Raw genomic sequence first — 20630 nt, 5'->3', positions numbered from 1 at the left:
TTGTAGTAGAAGGAAATACTATAGTTGTGCTAGATATTTATAAGGTAGAAAGTATCAACATATTGCTAGGTATCATTAATCAGCAATGTAACAAACTAATAAAAGTATTTTCTTGAATAGGATTAGTGTTCCTAAGAACTGAAGCAGAAGGAACTGAAGGAAAAAAAAAGGGGATGGGGCAAAATTAGAAAAGGAAAAATTGAAAAGAAGAATAAAATGATTATTAACGATAGAAAAATAATATAAAAATAAAATTTAAGTAGAAAAAGTCTTACAGTATAGCACATCGTTTTGTTATAAATAACATCTGAGATGACCTTTAAAATAGCTAAAAAGTTACTTACTACTTGCATAATTACTATAAGAAAATGTTTTTCTGCCTTGGAGATGTTTTGCTATATGTCATTAGTTTGGATAATGCTTCTTAATCAGTAATAGCTTGAAAAAGAGTCCTTGACAGGTGGCTTGACTTTGGGGATTTTCCTTTAAAAACTTAAGAATTCCAACAAAATATTTTTAGGCAGATTTGGTCTTATTGTTTTTTTATTTACATTTTTTCCTCTTATTTCAAAAAATTGATAATGGACTTGATACTTCAGAAACTATGTTAGGATATACTGTGAAAAAAGTCTATCTCCTTAGTCTTGTTGATCAGCAACCCAGTTTTCCCCACATGGAACCACTGTAATAATTGTGTATCTTTCCAGAGATATTTTATGCATATAAATACAAATTACTTTTATTTCCTTATTTAGAACTGATAGCACACTACTCATTCTGCTTTGCATTTTGTAACTCATTTCTAATGAATACATCAGAGTGCCTCATTTTTTTCCTTCACGGTTGCATAGTTTTTCAGTGTATGGATTTAATCTATCAATGGACATATCCCACCCCCCACACTAGCTTTTGCTATTATAAGTAGTAGCAACTTTGTATGTATGCCACCTTGCGCTTATGAATACTCTTGCAGGAAAATTTCCAAAAGTGGAATTTCTTAGTCAAAGGGAATACGTTCATTTAATTTTGACAAATATTGTCAATTTGCTCTCTGTGGAGGTTGTACTACTTGACATGTCCATCAGTAGTAAATGATAGGGCTACTTTCCTCCTCATTTCACCAACCTGGAGTATCAAAAAATTTTTTAATAATCGTGAATTTCAAAGGTGAAAATAGTACTTCATTGTAGTTTCATTTTTAGGTTGTCTAGTTCTCACTGAAGCTGAGCATCTTTGTGTATGTTTAAAAGTCATCTATATTTCCTTTTCGGTCAACTGTTTTGGCAGAATTTTTTTGTTCATTTTTCTGTTTGGTTATTGGTCTTTTTGATTTGTAAGAGGTCTTTATATAGTGAGGAGGTTGGCCATTTGGATGCCATATTTGTAGTAAATAATGATTCCAGTTTGTCCTTTAGCTTTTGACTTCCAAGTTTAAAATAGTTTAGAATTTTAAAGTATTTGACTTTATTAATCTTTATTTTTAGCTTTTGGGCTTTATGTTATTTTTAGAGAGTCCTTATCTATATTGAGATTATACCAAACACTCCCTCATGTTTCCTTCATGTACTTTTAGTATGTAAAGAGTTTAACATTCCACTCTTTGATCCATTTGGGATGTATTTTGGTGTGGGGAGTGAGACTGGGATCCTGCTTTTTTTTTTTCTACATGATATTTGGATAATATCTTCTTTTTGTTGTAGAATTTTTATAATATGAGTTTATTTGAGCTAAACTGATTATATCTGCTGTGGAGCAAGATCTCAAATGCTCACACTATTTGGACAATATCTTAAATATTGAGGATCAACAATGTCTCTCTTATGAAATGTGTTCTGGAGTTTGCCATACTTTCTAGTCTATGAATCGAGATCTTAATTTTTTTTCAGAACAAGTCACCTTTAACTATAGAGGTTTTTGAAACATGGCTTAAATATCCTTTCAGAAACAATGGCTAGAACTTTCTAGAGTGCTTTCAAGCAAGCTATATTGTGACGTTTAAAAGATTCATAGTGTGTAATAAAGTTGGCATTGAGAAAACCGGTTTTGGATTAACAGCTTTGACATGTGTACTGTGAAGAGATGAACAGACTTGCCAAGCTAACATAATTTATTCTTTGTGTTAAAGGAGAGTACAGTTTGGGATTTGAAAACCATGTGGCTCACTTTCTACATTTTTGTTTTTGAGATGTATTCTGTTAGTGAGTGCTGTGACATTAAAGAAGAGTTTAGTGGTCAAATACGTTTCAGAAATACTGGATTAAATCAAGTTAGACAGATTGTTCAATTTGTGGGTTATTTAGACTCTTTATTATGGGTTATAGGTTCCGAGTCTTGGGGGAGAGGAGAGTGTAAGGAATATTCCTCAGAGTTCATTTCCTGTCAGACTCTTTTCTCACAGATCATCCTTCTTGGGACTGGTGTTCCAGAGTATACTGATTTGAGAAACACTATTCTCTGTCAGAATGATGGATTTGAGGGACAGTTTCAAGTAAGAACTGGGGATGTGTTCATGGTCACTTCTCAACTGTTTTGTTTTATCTAGTTTCTGTCCATTCCCCATCAAGTTCTCATGTTTTTGGCTTATAGACCTTAAATTAAAGCCATTATTGTACTAATTGGATAGGTATAATTGCCGAACTATTGTCAGGATCTTAAAGTCATTTTGAAGAACTGGGATGTGGTTTTTAAAAGTGGGGAAGGGCAAATGTACTAATTATTAAAGAGGAAAAGAAGATAATCACCAGTTCTCATCTACTAAACTAGACTGGCAGAATTCCATAGCGTGTTGTTAAATGGATGGCTTCTGAGCACTTAGTGAGAAAGGAAGTGATGCTCAGGGGTCAACCAGGACTCGCGGAAAAAGCCCTGTCACATTAGCATCATTTCCTTTTGGACAGGGTCACCAGATTGGTGAATTAGAGAAACACGGTAATGTCTAGATTTCAGTAAGGCATTTGAAAGTATGTCTTGTGGTACTTTTGCAGACGGGTTGGATAAATGTGGACTAGATTGTAACATCATTAAGATTTGTCGCCAGCTGAATAAACCATGTTCAAAAGGGCTGCTAGGTGGGGAGTGGCCGCTTAATATAGATATGGGGTTTCTCTTTAGGTGGTGAAAATTTTCTGGAATTAGATAGTCATGGTAGTTGCACAACATTGTGACTATACTAAAAACCACTGAATTCTGTATTTTAAGATGGTTAAAAATGGTGAATATATGTTTAATGAATTCTATCTCAATAAAGAATGGAGCTGCTAGGTTTTTAATGCAGGAATCTCTTTAGGGCATGTTCCATGTAAAACATTTTTAGTGGGACTTATGAATGTGTCAGCGATGTATTGATCAAACTTGAGTCTGATTTGCTGTTTGAGAGATGGTTAATACACTGTGTGACAAGTTTTGCTTTGAAAATACCTTGAATCTAGTGATGAAATTTATTAGTGATGAATGTGACATCTCGCACTGTGGATCAAAAAATGGAGTGTCTCAGTATAGGATAGAGAGAGAAATAGCATCAGTGAGAAAATAAAACAAAATGAAACAAATCTGAGAGGCTTATTAACATTAATAGAAATGTGGTATATAAAGAAAAGGAAGAGATGGCTCCATTGTCCTCTGTGCCAATCAGAGGCTACCTGGAGTTGGTTTTCAGTTCTGGCAGTCATACTTTAAGAGGGACCTTAAGAGTCCAGAGCAGGGATGACAGATGTATGATGAGATTCTTACATTCCCACAACAGGCACTGCTGATAGGTCAGAATCCATCTTTTTCAACATAATAGCTGAGGAACCACTTCCACCAGTGGGCGTGGTCCTCTAGTTGAGACTTGGTTGCTGCTCCAGGACTAGAGCATGTCGGATGAGCATGACCAGGAGGAAAAAGGGTCTTTAATTCTAAGTATGAGGAATAATTGAAAGGACTGAGATAACTTAATATGGAAACACGATTTAGAGGGAAGATAGACACAGAATCTCAGAAGTCCAATCTGTCATCCTGTATAGGAATTACATTTTGCCTCCGTTATTAAAAAAATTTCTGGAAAATGGAAGAGGGTTCAATTTATCATGCGTGGTAGCAGAGGAACAGAACCAGGCAGTGGAAATCTGCTTAATATGAGGAATTAAGTAACAATAAGAAATTTCTTTAAAAATTCCCCCAAAACCTGCTTTAGAAAAATCCATGTTGCAGATTTTCAAGCATAAACTGTATCACAGTTAATGGAAGAGTATGTTCTAACTTAAGTATTTCCTCAAGTTACTTAAAACAATTTTTATTTTAATTTCCTGTGTTATTAAAAGGTATTTTTATTTTGAATGACTTGATAACATTCAATTACTCTTTTTTCCTGACATGGCTTAAAAAGTTGGGAAAAACACTTAACAATAAAATAAAACAGGTAGGAAATAGTTTTGAGCTCCCCCATTGCTCAGGACTGTGTGGTGGAGCTGGAGATGTGGAAGTGTAACTCAGTCCTGCCCTTGGGGAGCTTACAGATTGATTGGACAGACAGGGCATTGCCATTTGAAAAGTTTCTCCACATCAAAGGATGAAAGGTCTTACTGATGTCATAAGGCAATACACGATTGTGAAGGAAATAATGCAGTTAATGTGCGAGAGTTTAGATGAGGAAAGATGATTTCATGGCTGAGTTTTGCAAGATAAGCCACAATTGTGTGGGAGGAAAGGGAAAGCCTAACTACACGTCTACGTGTTACTCTTTGTGTTTCTTTAGAGTGGAGACTGTCGTTTTGGACTTCTTGGTATCAAACAGCACCTCTTGCCACAGTGCTTCTCCACAAAGCAGAGGCTCAGGAATACTGTTCAGTTGAATTGGTGCAATCTGCATGGAATGTGGGGGTTGTGGTGGTGAAGAGAGTTTCAGTATTGTAGTGATGAGAGCTTAGGGTACTTTCTTTTTCTTTTATGATTTGGTTATAATGGAGAGCAGATCTATGGTCCTTCAGCATCAGAGAAAGAATAGTTTATGCCATTCAGCAGTCATTTATTGACCACCATCTCTCAAAGGTAAATCAGAAAATGTTTCCACTCTTATTTATGTACTTAAGTAACTTTTTTTTTTTTTTAAATTAACTGTTTTAAGAGGTAAAGAGATACAAAGTGCCACAGGAAAGGTTACAGGAAGTTTGGAGGAAGAAGAGATTATTTCTAGTGGTACATCATGGAAGAGTTAAGGAGGGAGGTGACTTTTGAAAGTAGCATTTGATTGTCAGAGTTGGGTGAGGCTGATCAAAACTTTTACCAAATCTTGATTCTCAGTAGGCATCTCCATTTGTAGTTTCCCATATTATGACTTGATGATCTCTATTTTCTCTACAAACTCAAATTTTCTGGTTCTAACAAATTTATCCCATCTCATTTGACATGCCACCTTGACCTCACTGTAGCAATGGGCGGAGTATCTTTTTTCCTAAGATTCTATGTTCTTCCTGTGGTCTGGATCCTCTCCCTTCTTGTCTTCTAAGGTCTTTATTCCAGTATTAGTTTCTTAACTATAATTTGCATTTTTTCCTTCTGATTCTCTCTCCTTGGAACGTAACCGTGCTCACCCATTCAAGATACACTCCCTTAATACTAGACCCTATTCCAATTATTGTCTTTTCTTTTTTCCTTGAAGGAAAACTTGCCTTTACTCACTGCATTCTGACTTCTTCATCTTAACTCCTGTGGGTGTGATTTGTGCACCCTCCTTTCCCTCACTGAAATTTCTCTTGCTTAGATCACCAGTGACCTAATTACTATATCTATTGAAAAATTTTCCGTACTTTCTTAATCTATGCAGCATGTGACACTCTTGCCTGTTACTTCCTGAAATCTTTTTAACTGGGTAACCTTTTATACTTTCTGAATTTTTACGTGAGTAAAATATATTGTCTATCTAAGACAATAAATTCAGGGAGTACCTCCTCCAGGAAGCTTACCTGGACCCCACCCTTACCTCAGGTCTGAGTTAGATGCTCCTCTCTTGGGTTTCTATAGCAACCTCCCAGTGTATCTTTTTTTTTTTTTATAGGTTTTCACAATATAAATGTCTTATACTTTTCTCTTTCCTAATATACTGTGAGCCTGAGAGGGCAAGGACTATGTCTTTAATGAGTATCATAGTTAACTCCTCACTGAGTACTAGATCTGAAAATTAAATTTTGACATACACTTGCTCTACAGGCTCTCCTCGTTCCCCCAGGGCTCTAGCAGCTGCTAGTAGGCAGTGACTCAGAATTGCTTTTGCTAAGAAATATGTACCTGTTTTCCGCCTTATGTAGAGGACTCCCCTGTTTCTTTTCTCGAGAGCTGCTCACAACCAGCAGTGAATAGGCTGTAGGTGCTGAGACTTAGCTATCATTGAGGTTTAACTCAGTTTAAAGATTTTTTTTCATTCAAGGTTAAAAGGTCTTTTATGCTTCACGATATATGTTAGAGTAGAGATGGGTAAGTAGATAAGTAGATGTTTCGCTGGGCTCTGTGTCTGAAGGCTTGGTCTTGGGAGTAAATAAACCCTCTGCCCTAATTCCCCTCCCTCTTCATATGGCGAGGAATGCTTTATTGAATACTCTACATTCCTTTCTCTCAAGACTTGTTCTTTCCACATTGTATTGAAATTACTGGGCTGTTCCCAGTGCCTAGGTGGTGCTCAGGTATGTTAGTGGCTTGGTAGAATCCTAATTGTGAGGAAAGATGGCCCGATTTGGGAGGTTTTTAGCAGCAAGTCACCCTGGCTTTGCTCTGCTAGCTGGGTGTGGTGGCAGCGGCTGTTCCTGGAGGAACTGAATGTCAGTGGTTTGGGGTAGTCAGTTCCGGCATTGGTAGGTTCCCCTTCTGTATTGCAGAGCTGGGAAACCACTGAAGTCATGTGCTCTGCAGAACTTGTTCAACTGGTTTCCTCTTCACAGACCCCTAATTCACATTCTGCTCTGATTCTGTTCTCCTTATCCACTTGGTCCGGGCTTGTTTTAAGGCTTACCATAGGAGAGTTCTCCAAATAGTCATTTCTTTGTCTTGCCGAGAGCTGGAATGGGTAGGGCCAAGTATATACTCCCTTCGACAAATGTTATCAATGGGGCAAGGTGGACAGGTATTGAACAACTTACTGAGAGTCAGACTCTAGATATAGGTTTATTTCTGGGATCTAGCTATCCTCACACACATACTCAGTACACACATGCACAAATACATAGCTACCATTATTTAGAGTCTGCTGAGTGCTTGTATACATTAGCTCATTAGTTAATCTTCACAACAGTCTTATGAGAATCAGTGCCTTTCTGAATCCTGTTTTACAGACGGAAAACCGAAGCTCAGAGAGCTTAGATAACATGTCATTCTTGCTCATTCTTATTTCCTTCCCTCTTTTCTCCACATGTGGATATGTTCCTTTCCATAGCTAGCTGTAGAACCTTGCTTTTTTTTGTTTTTCATTTCTTACATCTTTAGTCCCTCCTCTGCTTGTTCTTTTCTTGCAGGCTGCAAGTTAGTGTCTCTTCTTCAGTCACGAGAGAGAGACAGACAGATGGACGGACACTCACTCACTCCCTCCCTTCCTCCCTCTCTCTCCCTCCCTGGACATGTCAACCTGTCATACTAGCCCTTTCTTTCCTTCTTAAACCTTTTGAAAAAGTTTACATTTGCTGTCCCCAGTTCTCCACTTCTAGTTACTTTTCTAGTTATAGTAATCTGACTCCTCCTGTCTTACCACTCCACTGAGACTGCCCTTATTGGGGTCACAGATGACCTTCCTCCTTATTTGCCATATCCTTTCCTCTTTGCCACTCATCTCTGTGCAGCATTTGAAGTTGGTGACCTCTCTCAGCTTCCTGAAAAAGTTTCCTTCCTTGATTGCCAGCCATCATGTGATTCTGTCATGGTCCTCATTTTACCATAGTGATTGTCCTTTCTCTGTAACATTCGCTTCTTCAGTGTCCATGTTCCATGTTCTTTGGGGCACAGTCCTTGACCTTTTTTATTTCAGTACAGTTTGTTTCTCTGGTGAGCTCATCAACTTTTGTGGTGCCACTTTTCAAACTTGGGTCTCTAACCTCATCTCTCCTGAGATTTTCAGACTTGTATTTCCAACTGACTGCAGGATGCCACAACCAGAACTTCTCATTGACATTTCAAGCTGAATTTATCATTCTGGCCTGCTTTCCCTCGTGTCCCCAGCCTTGTTTAATGGCATCATCTTTTATTTAGTCATCCATGCCACAAGTCACCAAATCATCGTTTAAAAATAAAACAGTCTTTTTTCCTTTTATAGAAGTTTCTACAAGTTTACTATAGATGGTACATGTTGCCAGATTTTCTTTTGGAACAGTGTGAGAATGTGGGGTTTCCCCATATACTGGACAATAATAAGTTGCTATCCTTTTTTTAATCTTTGCCAGTCTGATAGCTGAAACTGATGTTATTGTTACTTTAATTTGCATTTCTTTGATTAGTAGTGGGGATAAGAATTTCTCCTGTAATTACTGGCCATTTATATTCTTTTGTGAATTCCCTATTTGTGTTTCTAGCTCATTTTTTCTAGAGAAATGTTTGTCATTTTATTTGTTTCAAGCGTTTAAAAAATATACATATAAAAGTGAGATTATTAGTTTCTTGTTATATGTTACAAATTTTCCCTTCAGTTTTTCTTTTCGTTTAACTTTCGGCTTTTTAAAGAATTGCCTTATAGAAGTTTAACTGCTTTTTATGCAGCCATTTATTTTCCCTCTTCCTTTATGATTTTCATAATTTCTGCCTCCATGGTCTCGTTTGGAAAGGTCTTTCCCACTTAAAGATTATATAGCCATTTATCTATATTTTTTCCTCTTTTTTTTTTATTTTTAAAATCTCTATATTTGATGTTTAATGTCAGTAGCATAATGTGTCAGGAGCTAACTTTGCTTTTCCAGGTGTCTGTAACGCCTTCATGTTCCCCACTGCCCTTCTAACCCCCACACCCAGCCGTCTAGCAGATTGTCAGAGGGGTTCAGTTCTTTCTTTGTAACTACAAATCATGTTTCTCTCTGTTTCCGCCATTGCCCTAGGTAAAGACCTTATTATCTCTCACCTGGATTCCTGAAATAATTGCCTGATATTTCTCCCTGAAATCCACCTTCCATGCTGTTTCCCTAGTTACCGGTCTTAGTTTCAGATCTGATTAAGCCATTCTTCAAAAAAATTTTTTTTAATTTATTATTTAATTTAATTAAAAATTTTAAAAAATTGAGGTATAGTTGGCCAAGCCACTCTTCTATTTGAAAATTTTCATTGTTCCCATTGCCTGCAGATCAAAGTATTGTATGTTTCAAGTGCACCTTCACCTGCTCCTCCACCATGGAGACTTGTCATTTGCTGTCATGCCTATTTGTCTTCATTTACGCTGTTTCCTTTGTCTTACATATCTTCTTTTCTCATTTTTCACCTCCCTTAAATACGATTTATCTTAGAACGCCCCCAGTTCAGATAATGTCTATTGTATCTAGTTGGTTAAGCATCTCTGTTTCTGGAGGGCGATCTCTTTAAAGGTGGGGACAGGTGTTCAGCACATGTTATGCTACTGATAAGTATTGTACAGAGTGGTCCAATAGAAATGGACCTAAATGGATATGTAGCTGTCAGAGTAGATCATTTTTATTTTGCAAATTTGATTAAAAATATGTATAAAACAAAGCTTTATAAAAATAGTCTAAATACTAAAGATATATACAAATTATTTATAAGAATTAAGTAGTTATTTGAAAGACAAACTTTTATAAAAGTACTCATTTTTTACACTAATCATGTCCACCAGTGTTTAATATTGGTGCTTGACTGAGTCCAGAACTGCGGTGTGGGATGCTTCAGGAAGCCCAGCTGCAGACCTTGAGCTTCTTTTAGTGAGTGTTCGGTGGGTGGAAGGCAGCATATCATAGCCATGGAGTTTGGGCTTTAGAATCATGCCAACTTGGGTTCAGGTGTGAGCTCAGCACTGACCTGACTGCCGGATAATCTTGGACAGCCTACTTTACTTTTAGGAGACTGTGGTTTCCTTATCTATAAAATAAGGAAGTTTTTGCAAGGATCAAGTGAGATAATGCATGCAAAGTATTTAGTTTAATGTCTGCCACTTGGTGTTTGAGAGTTTATATTTTTTAGAGATTATTTAGAAAACGAACCATTCAGACGTTACTGTTTTCCTGTTTAGCACCAGTTTTGTACTAGTTTTGTTTCATATCTGATGTCATTTAAAAAAAAATTTTATTTGAGTTCAATTTACTAAAGCAGTTCTGGGGTTAAATTTGAGGATAAATGTCAGAAGTTTGTATTTCTTGTTGTGAGAGGAAGGACTGAGAACTCTTCTCTCCATTTTCTTCAACTCTTATGAGAAATACTTTAAGAAATACAAGAGTTTTGTCACTGAGTTCTATTTGTGACCATGGCTTAGAGTCCTGATTATAGGTAGGGTGTGCTGATGTCACCACTTGGTATGATATTCTCAGAACTTTTTTTCTTAAATGACTTATTTTTTAAAACATTTGTACTTGTAAAAACACTTGCACTTGTACTTGAACAAAAAATATAAAAACCCCACACTGTTTCAGAAGTGATTTTCTGAAATGGATATGCTCAGTTCATCACCCTCTTAAAATCCTTCAGTGTCTCCCATGAGTAGGATGAAAGGAAGGTTTATAGCATGGCGGACAAGCCTTGCATGATACAGCCTGCTGATTTTTCCATCATTTCCTGTGCATTTTACCTCCCAGCAATGGCAGCGCTGAGCCACTCTGGCACCCAGCTTGTTTTCTCATGCCTCCTGCATTTGTCCATGGCGTTCCATCTGCTTGGAGGCCTTCTCTGCCTTGGCCATTTGGTAAACTCTTTATTCTTTAAAATCCAGTAATATTTGTGGATGTCGTGAAGCTGGAAGAGAAGTCAGTATTTTGGATATCAGAATTAGGATCCAAAGATACTGACATTAGGGACAGTGAGCTGAATCGAACATGAAGAAATACAGTAGAGATGAGTGCCAGAAACGGTTCTAATATGGAATTGTGGAGATAGGGTTTAGCAGCTGCATATTTGAAAAAAAAATAGATTTCTGTTGATTGGAAAAGTGCAAAAAAAATAATTTAGTCTGAGGCTTTGTTTGTGGTGGTGGAGTATTCAGAAGGAAGAGGGTGATAGTCCTGTTCCTTTTCAGGCCGATCAGGCCACACCTGGAACACAGTGTTCGGTTGAGGAATGTCCAGAGATGAAGGAGAAAGACGTGGGGGCAGGGTCATGTCTCACAGTCCTAGTGATACCAGCTGACGTTTTGGGCGCTTACTCTATTCCAGGCACTGTTCTTAATATTTTATGTGTATTCTCTCTTTTAATCTTCACAGCTACCCTATAGATGGGTGCTCTTCTCTTTCTATGAAGAATACTTGGAGGAACTGGAATCATTTCAGTTACAGAAGTGTCAGCATGTGATTTATCATATGAAGGGAGAAGAGGAAAAGCACAAATATTTTTTTAATGCCCAGCCAAGCACTGTGCTCTCCCCACTTCCCATGTGGTCCTATTTAATCCTCAACAACAGACCTATCTGCAAAATTTTGTAATTGCTTTTCAACAAATGAAAATACTGGTTAAGTGACTTGCTGTCTTGATAAATGACAGAGGCAGAATATAAATCCAGGTCTTTTAAAGGCCCTGGCCAGTGCCTGTCACATTATATTTTAAATTTTATATGTTGTCTTGCAGAAGGCAGCATAGAATACCAATAGGGAACTGGTGCCTGCTTAATAAAAACTTTCTGGCTAGTAGAAGGCACAAATGAAATGAGTTAAATTGAATGTTTGGTTCCATGTCAGCAGCCCTGCTCAGGCTCAGCGTATGTCATGGTTTGACTGAGATGGTTTGGGAACATTCACGCATTCAAGGGAGGGAGTGGGAGGTGAGAGGGGAGTGTGGGAGTCGATGTAGACTAGAATATCTTTAATGAGCTCTCAGCCGTGAGATTCTGTGAATGTTGTTAAGACTGTTAAACATGAGAATTGGTAAAAGTTGTGTTGGCCAATGATGTTTCTTTTGCGCATATATTATTTTTTATTTCAGCTTTATTGAGGTGTAATCAGTATGTAAAACTGAGATATTTTAAGTGTACAGTGTCATGATTTGTTACACATATACATTATGAAAAGATTCCCCATCTAGTTAATTACCATATCCATCACCTCACACACTTCTCTTTTTTATGTGTGTGAGAACATTTATGTTCTATTTTCTTAGCAAATTTCATTTACACAGCACGGTGTTATCAACTATAGTCACCATGTTTTACATAGCTGAGGTTTGTACCCTTTACCGACCTCTACCCCTGGCTACCACTTTTCCACTGTGTTTCTGTGAGGACTTAGCATAATGCCCTCCAGATCCATTTATGTTGTCAGAAATGGTAGGATCTCCTTTCTCATGGCCAAACGATATTCCAGTACACAGTACACACACACACACACACACACACACACCCTACCTTCATCCATTCATCCACTGATGGACAGTTAGGTTGTTTCTATGTCTTGGCTATTGTGATTAATGCTGAAATGAACATGGGGGTGCAGATCTATCTTTGATATCCTTATTTCATTTCATTTCTTGGCTATATACCCAGAAGTGGGATGGCTGGATCATATGGCAGTTCTATTTTGAATTTTTTGAGGAATCCTCATACTGTTTTCCATAGTGGCTACACCAATTTACATTTCTACCAATAGTGTGCAAGGGTATTCTTTTCTCCGCGTTCTCCCTAACACTTGTTATCTCTTGTCTTTTTGATGATAGCTTTTCGAACAGATGTGAGATGGTATCTCATTCTGGTTTTGATATTCATTTCACTGATGATGAGCGATGAGCAGACACATTTTCTTTTACTTTTTGGGCATATGTATCTTTTCTTTGGAAAAAAAATGTCTATTTAGTTTCTCTGCCTGTTTATAAATTGGATTGCATGGTTTTTTGGTTTTTTTGTTTTTGTTTTTTTCCTTTTTTGCTATTGAGTTCTATGAGTTGTTTATATATTTTGGATATTAACCTCTTATTGGATATATGACTTGCAGATATTTTCTTCTATTTTATAGGTTGTTTTTTCATTTCGTTGATGGCTTTCTGCTTTTTAATATTTTTTTAGGTGAGGCAACCCTTCGTTTACCTCATAGATTGCAAGGCCCTTGTCAGCTTACAATCCCTTATGTTTTTATTTTTTACGCTTACAGCATCTGGTCTACTTAGGTGGTCTCCCATCCAAGTACTAACCAGGCCCGACCTGCTTAGCTTCTGAGATCAGACGGGATCGGGCTTGTTCAGGGTGGCATGGCCGTAGACTGTTGATGGCTTTCTTTGCTGTGCAGAGCTTTTTAGTTTGCCGTAGTTCCACTTTATTTTTGCTTTCGATGCCTTTGCTTTTGGTGTTGAATCCAAAAAGCCGTTGCCAAGACTGACATCAAGGAGCTTACCCCAATGTTTTTTTCTAGGAGTTTGTGGTTTCAGGTCTTATATTCAAGTCTTTCATTCATTTTGGGTTGATTTTTGTGTATGATGTAAGATAGGAGTCCATATATAGATTTATTTTGAAATGTGTTTATAAAGCTAAATTAAATGTTTAAGTTTTATAAGAAAACTTTGTATCTGAGTTGAGAACTGGTGGACTTGCTGTTGAACCAGAATACTTAAAACCCTATTAAGTTGACAGAATGTGGGAGATGCCAGCCTTTTAACTGCATGGGGGCATCTGAAAGTACCCTGTTAAGACAGCCCATTGGAGCTCAGCCCTATCAGGCTTTTGGGGTGATGCGGTGCGAGCAGCAGTGGGATAGTAAGAAGGATTCTAAACTAGGTTTCCGGGTCCTGTTATTCCACCTTTGCCACTAGCTAGCAGGTGACCGTGATAGCCTTATTCATAAAACGAAGGCATCATGCAAATAGGTACAGCCTTTGGGTATGATTTTGGGCAATAAATTTTTTTTAATGTTTATAATTTTTAATTTTGGAGTTATACTTCTAAGGACCTCTTAGGAATTCTAAACAGAAGAACATTGTGCATAAAGATGTTTCTTGCATTATTTAATGGTGGAACATTTATAAATGACATAAATGTCCAACATAGGTGACCGATTAAGCACTTGGTAGAATTTTTATGTAATTTCAAGTTTACATACTTTATACTTTCGGAAAGTATAATAACATGGAAAATATTCATAAAATATTGAGAAATGTCCAATAATTTTCTTTAATATCTATATATTATATTGAGGAAAATAACTAAAGGGATTTCCCCTGGAAGTGCATTAAGGTCCTGGCTGTCACATTTTGTGGCTCTGTGATATAGTCGCAGAGGGGGAAATCTCAGATGGACTGGAGAGGACAGAAAGGAGGGTTCGTTATATCTTCTTGGGATCATGGTAGAATCTAAACTTCTAACATTAAAAATTATAGTAGCATACCACCTTAATGTACTTATTTTTTCAAGGCAGTTTGGTCCTGATTGGTCTTATTTTATTCTTATAAACAAACCAGCTGATACTCTGTTGTGAAACAGCCTTGGATGGAGGGGGAGCCACGTGTGTGGTGACTTGGAGGGTGGCTTTAGGTTTAGGGCAAGTTGTCTAGAGATGCTTCTGTATTTTGCCTGTCTGTTCATTTTAGCTCTTGACTCTGCTTATCCCTTTCACCAAATCGCAATTGGCTTTTCTTCTGGCTTGACACTTGAGTGATATGCGAGGTATTCTACTCCACTATAGGAAACTTCCCAGTAGGGAAGGCACAGGTAGAGGGTTGTGGGAGAGAGTGCCCTGATTTCTCCTTTTACTTTGATTTTAACCTAGTCATCTCAGAGGAGAGGAAAACCTAAACAGTTTTGGGAACTGACTCCGATTCAAGGTAAAAGCACCTACTGTGCTGTTTATCTATTTTCTTCCCTATGTGTTCATCTCATTTTGAGAAGAAAAGTAAGTTTTTCTTCATACTGTTACGTGGTCAAGGGCTGTTTTTGGCTTACACTGGAGTCGTTCTAGGTTTGTCCCTGTTTCTGAGATCAGGTCCTCCAAGAGCTGGGGTCGCCAGAGACGTTTGCCGTGCTCTTTCAGCAGTGAAACATTGGATGGATGGTATATGACATGTGTCTTTGGACTACAGCTGTTTTTCATACCAGTGACCTGCACCCTTGTCCACGTTGCCCCTCTGGTCTTTAGGCCCTTTCAGAGTGTAGTTTGGATTTTGTAGCTGTTACAAATCAGTATCCGATTTATTTACTATGCTACTATGCTATCTCTTCTGGACATCTCATTTGTTTATCGCCCCCCACCCCCTGACATTTAAATTCGACTAACTAAAAGAAAAGTCAGGAGAAAATTTATTTATTATTTGGCCCATTCATATAACCAGGCAGTAATTAAGAATCTTCTATGTGTTAGACAGTATGCTAGCTGCTTTAAAAGTAGAATAGACTTGAGAATGAGGTTGAATGACTGTTTTGTAGAACTTGAGAAGAACAGGGCGATTATTGCTTTTCCTTATTATTTCTTAAAGACCACGAGCTGTAATCTCAGTTTGAAAAGATAGAATTAATACAGGAAATTTTATTCAGAATTACAAAACTAACAATTTATAAAAGAAAGAGAAATTCAAGCTCTCTTGTATATCTCTCAAGCAATTTTATTAATATAAAGAATTACATAAAAACATATAGGAATGTAATCATATACATTTACATATTTTTGGCTTGTTTTTCTTGTTAGTGTTTTAATATAATTTTTCATGGATATGTGTGTGTCTTTATAAAATATGGCATATTTAAATGTTTCTTCTAATTTTATTTGCCTTTTAAGTTTCTGTGTACCAATGAACATTATAAATGTTTCATTTTTATGTTGTCCTATTTGGTGGTAAATCCGGTTTTTACTTTAGTCTGCTATCTATATCTTTGGATTTTTTTTTTTTTTTTAATTTGGCTTTTCAAAGATTTACCATGAGTGAAACAGTTTAGGCAATATCTAGTATTTGAGGACTTCCTTCTCAGTATGGTGAAGAATGTGGGGATGACATCAGCCTTGTAAAATTTGAGTAGAATAATTTTAAATTAGGGGTTTTTAATCTATCTGGAGTGAATGAAATCTCTGAAATAGTTATTAAATTTAAATATATATACAGTTTTCTGGAGAAGGATCTGTAGCTTCCCGTAGATGTTCAGAGGATTCTGGGACTCAAAAAATGGCCTAAAGCCATTGCCCTAAATGGTTTTTAGTTACCTACATTTCTGTTGGTAGAAAATACGTGCAGATAAACGTCAACTTGTTTTGTCTCAGGCTTCCCTGGACTCTTGTGAGAGGTGTTCAAGAGGGAAAATATAGGTTTCCTTTCCTCTTTACAACCTCCTCCCCCTCTCTGAAAAACACTCAAGAATTCATTTTACTGCTTCCATTAGAATTACCTTCAGTATTTTAGCTGAGGTAATTGATGATTTTGGCAACCCCCAAACCACAGAAAATCACTCTGGATTCCAAATTTTGAAACCAGAAGAGAACTTCAGAAATAAACTTAAATTCTTGAACAGTTGAGATGGCGGCTTCAGTTACAGATGTTTTTTCTTAGTTCCTAAGGAGTAACTTAAGGACTGAGGGAAAGGATCCGAGAGGTTCATGGACATCAGGGCCTGGGGAGCTCGCTGGCCCTGTTGCTGCAGGAGAGGAAGGTAGGGTAAAGAAGAAGGTGGCATTTGTACTTGGGAGTTTTCCTAAGTTTCCTGCCTCTGAGGTCTTACTGGGCCAAGACAAGCATGTGTGTGAAATTGGATCTTAAAAGAGTATTGGTTATGTATATCTTAAAATCCTACATGGAGAATGGAAATTAAGCTAAAAGTCTCTAAGGAATGTATAGACCGTCTCTTTCTTTTCTCACGTCCTCTCTTTTTTTGTGTAGGTGGATGGAAGCATGTCTCGGGGAAGATCTGCCTCCCACCACAGAACTGGAGGAGGGGCTGAGGAATGGAGTCTATCTCGCCAAGCTAGGAAACTTCTTCTCTCCCAAGGTGGTGTCCCTGAAAAAAATCTATGATCGAGAGCAGACCAGATACAAGGTGAGTCCTTCCTTGCTTGGTGCTTAAATTTCTATAAACTTGACAGAGGAGGTTAGCATTCTTTATCCTGTGTAAGACTTACTGAGAAATATGTATTAAGTGTGTTTGTTGCAACAAAATAAAATACTTGGCAGAGTGGAGATAATGATGCAAAGTCAAGATAAAGATAAATCAAGATAAAAGGACTTAGCTGTCTTTCTGGTACATTTCTTATGATGGCGGATATCTAGAAATCTGTATGATCCTTGATGAATTTTGTATTTCTTAGAAGGTAGAGGAAGTAACTAGGGGAACTACTACTTTAAATCTAATTTTAACCAAGCACTGCCCCTTGTTGGCAAAGTGAAAGCAATAAGAGCTGTAGAGGAATAAAGATTGGTTTGTGATATTAGAGTTCAAGGTAAATTTGAGATAAGTGAAAAGGTTTGATTCTTGTGGCCAAAGGCCCTGAAAAAAAAAAGACCGCTTAATTAAGTTGGGATGTTGACAAGGATCAAATTCTATTGTCTACAGAGCTTCTGTGGGGAACTTTCCTGTGAGATCTTATTTGAAAAAAGGATGAGTATAACAGATAATGGAAGACTGCAAAAGTAGGAGCAAATGTGAGAAGGGTCAACTGTAAGAACTGGACCAGAACTCAGAATGAGCTAAGCATGCAGACACAATCAAAAGAGACTTTTATGTTTTATGTTAAGATGCAAAGAAAAACAAGAAAGATATAGATCCTAAGCCAAAATTAAAATCTCAAATAGAAATTTGTCTTAATCAGAAAGCAAAGGCTTATATATTGAGTTTTAAACGAGCGATTATTCTGAACAGTTCTGGAGCTGGTCCGTTCGGTTTACAAAATGCATGACAGAATAGCAAGCATTAAGGAAGAGTGGAGACTGCGGCAACAGTGAAAACTGTAGTCCCACGCCTCTACTCCTCTCAAGAGTACATCTTCCTAAAAAATAAGACATAGGGACTATTTGTATGTATAACATGAAAACCCTGATTGACATATTTAATACTGTCTGTCACTTTGTATCTCCCCTGCCAAACACCACACTGAGGGCTTTAAGTACATGTTCTCATTTAATCTTTACAACAAACGTGGAAAGTAGGTGTTATAGATGGGGAAACTCGGCTTGAAAGGGTGAAACGACCTGCCCAGTGTCACCAGTAGATGGCCAAGCAAGGAACTGAGTCCACCAGAATTGAAGTCTGAAGACCATGTTCTGTCAAGCGCACTATACTAAAGAAGACTCTCTGGATGGTTTTTAGTGAGAGGAGCAGAGATGTGGACTTGGCTTTGGAATTGGAATGTAATGCTATAGTCAGACCTTGAATATAAGGGGACCTTGTAAAGCCTCACAAGGAAACTTTTCCAAGGAGAGTTTTTATTTTGTGTTTGCGTCATTATTGCCAGCAGTGCCTAATGATCTTTTATTTGTTCTAGGCAACTGGCCTCCACTTTAGACACACTGATAATGTGATTCAGTGGTTGAATGCCATGGATGAGATTGGATTGCCTAAGGTAATTTGTGTGATATTCATAGTTCTGGCTTACATCTGGCTCTTTTGGCATAAGAGTTCTCATTCTACCTATAAAATTATTCTTTATTTTCAATCGAATCTTTGGTGATTATTTTTTTAAATACCTAAGATCTCTTTTTTCTGTTTCTCTTAGGAAGTAGTTTTATTCTATTTCTTTTATATTCATCTCCATGCTTTCACCTCACCTTAGAGAAATTCCCTCTGATATCATTTACTACATGAGATTGTAGATTTACATTAAAATTCACATACCATGAAATTCACCATTTTAAAATATACCATTCAGGGTCTCTCCCCACACACAGAGTTGTTCCAACAAAATTTGACTTTAGGAGATATAAAGAAATATTTTAGAAATGTCATCTTCTAGCTTTAGAATAACCAAATCTATAGGGAATATCAAGAGTATTTTTATATTTCAAATTGTGGAGACAGTATAATGGCATTTACTTCTTAAGTCCAGTTTTAGTGATGGCTATAGTTTTTTTTTTTTTTAACAGCTTTACTGAGATATAATTGGTATATTAAAAAGCACATATTTCATGTATGCAATTTGACGAGTTTGGAGTGATGGCTGTAGTTTCGGTGTGGGAGTGTACATCCTCCAGTGTTTTGCTTTGGAGTTTATTTTGTGCTGCCCTTAGTGAAATTGCCATCTTTAGCTACCCAGTCCTACTTTGAACCCATAAAAGCCATACTATATTGTCACTTTTACAGGCATGGACATTTTTTCTCCTCATATCCATATTCTACTTCTGGGAATTATTCCTCCTCAAAAATCAGACAAGCACAGAGAGTTGTATGTGTAAGGATTTTTCATCATTGCTTGTGATAAGACAAAATTGATAGCAAACCACATGTTCCTTCACTGTGGGTATTGATTGTGTTACAGCCAGTCAGGTACTAGTGTAGGCATTAAAAAGGATATCAATCTGTATTGACAAAGAAGTTGTCTGTGATGTGTTAAGTGGGGAAAAAAAACCAAAATCGTCTTAAGGTATAAGAGTGTGTTCTGGCTAATCTGAGATCACTGTTTTTGTGCAATAATAAAGTGAATATTCTTGGAAAAATTTGGAAGGAGATTGTTTTCATATCTGTGCAGTGAGAAAAAGGGTTTTTTTTTTTCTTTATACTTCCCTGTAGAGTCTAAATTTTTATAACCAAAGAAAGATGAAGAAAAATAGTGAGATGTGGAGTACTAGAAAGTGGCTAAAACTACTGGGAAGTAAATATTTGGTGCCTAGCATAGTGCTGAGCTCATCTCTCTGCTGAACCGAGTTAAGTCTAGAGCTGAGTCTTTGCAGAAGGCTAGCTTTTGTCCTCTTTTTTTTTTTTTCCCAAACAAAGTGCTGAAGTTCTCTTCCTTGCACTGGTGTGTTAGGTCCTGTAAATGTCAGGAAATGCAATACGTCAAGCTCGGACAGCCACTTGGCCTTCCTATGCACCTGTAACTTCCTGTTCCTGTTTTTTAGTGTAGTATGCCCAATGGGCAGGGACGATTTAACTGTTTTTTGCATGGTACGAAAAGAGCTTTGTTAATATTTGCTATTGCTAGTAGTATTGTTGTAAAATGCGTTTTCAGTGACTCAATTTTATTACCTTTTCGTTGATTAACAGTAATGCATTGTCCTGGACCACAATTGCAATAAACAATTCTCCAAAGGCTTTCAGGGACAACAGGGTTATCGTAGTTACCGGTTTTGAAATGTCCACCCTACATAATTTAGGTCCAGAAGACTTTTGCATAATATAGAGTAAAGATACTAAGCCTAAAAGCGTATTGTTGTCCGTAATGTAATGTATGATATATAATCGACGATACACATATAGTTTTCCGTAATTTTTTTATATAGTACCTATTGGTTAATTATAGAAACTTATTGTGATAACTTTTTGCTTCTTGTCCTTTTTGACTCTATTATAATTGGTACTGTTGCCTACCTCCTTTGCTAAATATTTTATTTTGAGTTTGATTTTTTAAAAATTGTTTTTAATCTGC

General features: G+C 37.1%; 1 protein-coding gene and 1 pseudogene across 1 annotated transcript in view; one reads left to right on the top strand and one right to left on the bottom strand.

Annotated features, from left to right (window-relative positions):
• The window catches only part of IQGAP1 (IQ motif containing GTPase activating protein 1), a 79407-nt gene that overhangs the window by 11080 nt on the left and 47697 nt on the right, over positions 1-20630 (top strand). The window contains exons 3-4 of the mRNA XM_039858222.1: positions 16936-17092; positions 18534-18611. Of these exons, the coding sequence (XP_039714156.1) occupies positions 16936-17092; positions 18534-18611 (235 nt within the window). The remainder of the gene's footprint in view (positions 1-16935; positions 17093-18533; positions 18612-20630) is intronic.
• On the bottom strand, positions 13227-13344 carry LOC120599444 (uncharacterized; annotated as a pseudogene).

This window comes from Pteropus medius, unplaced genomic scaffold (genome assembly GCF_902729225.1).
Source record: "Pteropus medius unplaced genomic scaffold, Ma_sr-lr_union100, whole genome shotgun sequence".
Classification (NCBI taxonomy): domain Eukaryota; kingdom Metazoa; phylum Chordata; class Mammalia; order Chiroptera; family Pteropodidae; genus Pteropus; species Pteropus medius.
This window is presented reverse-complemented; position numbering and strand designations above follow the sequence as displayed.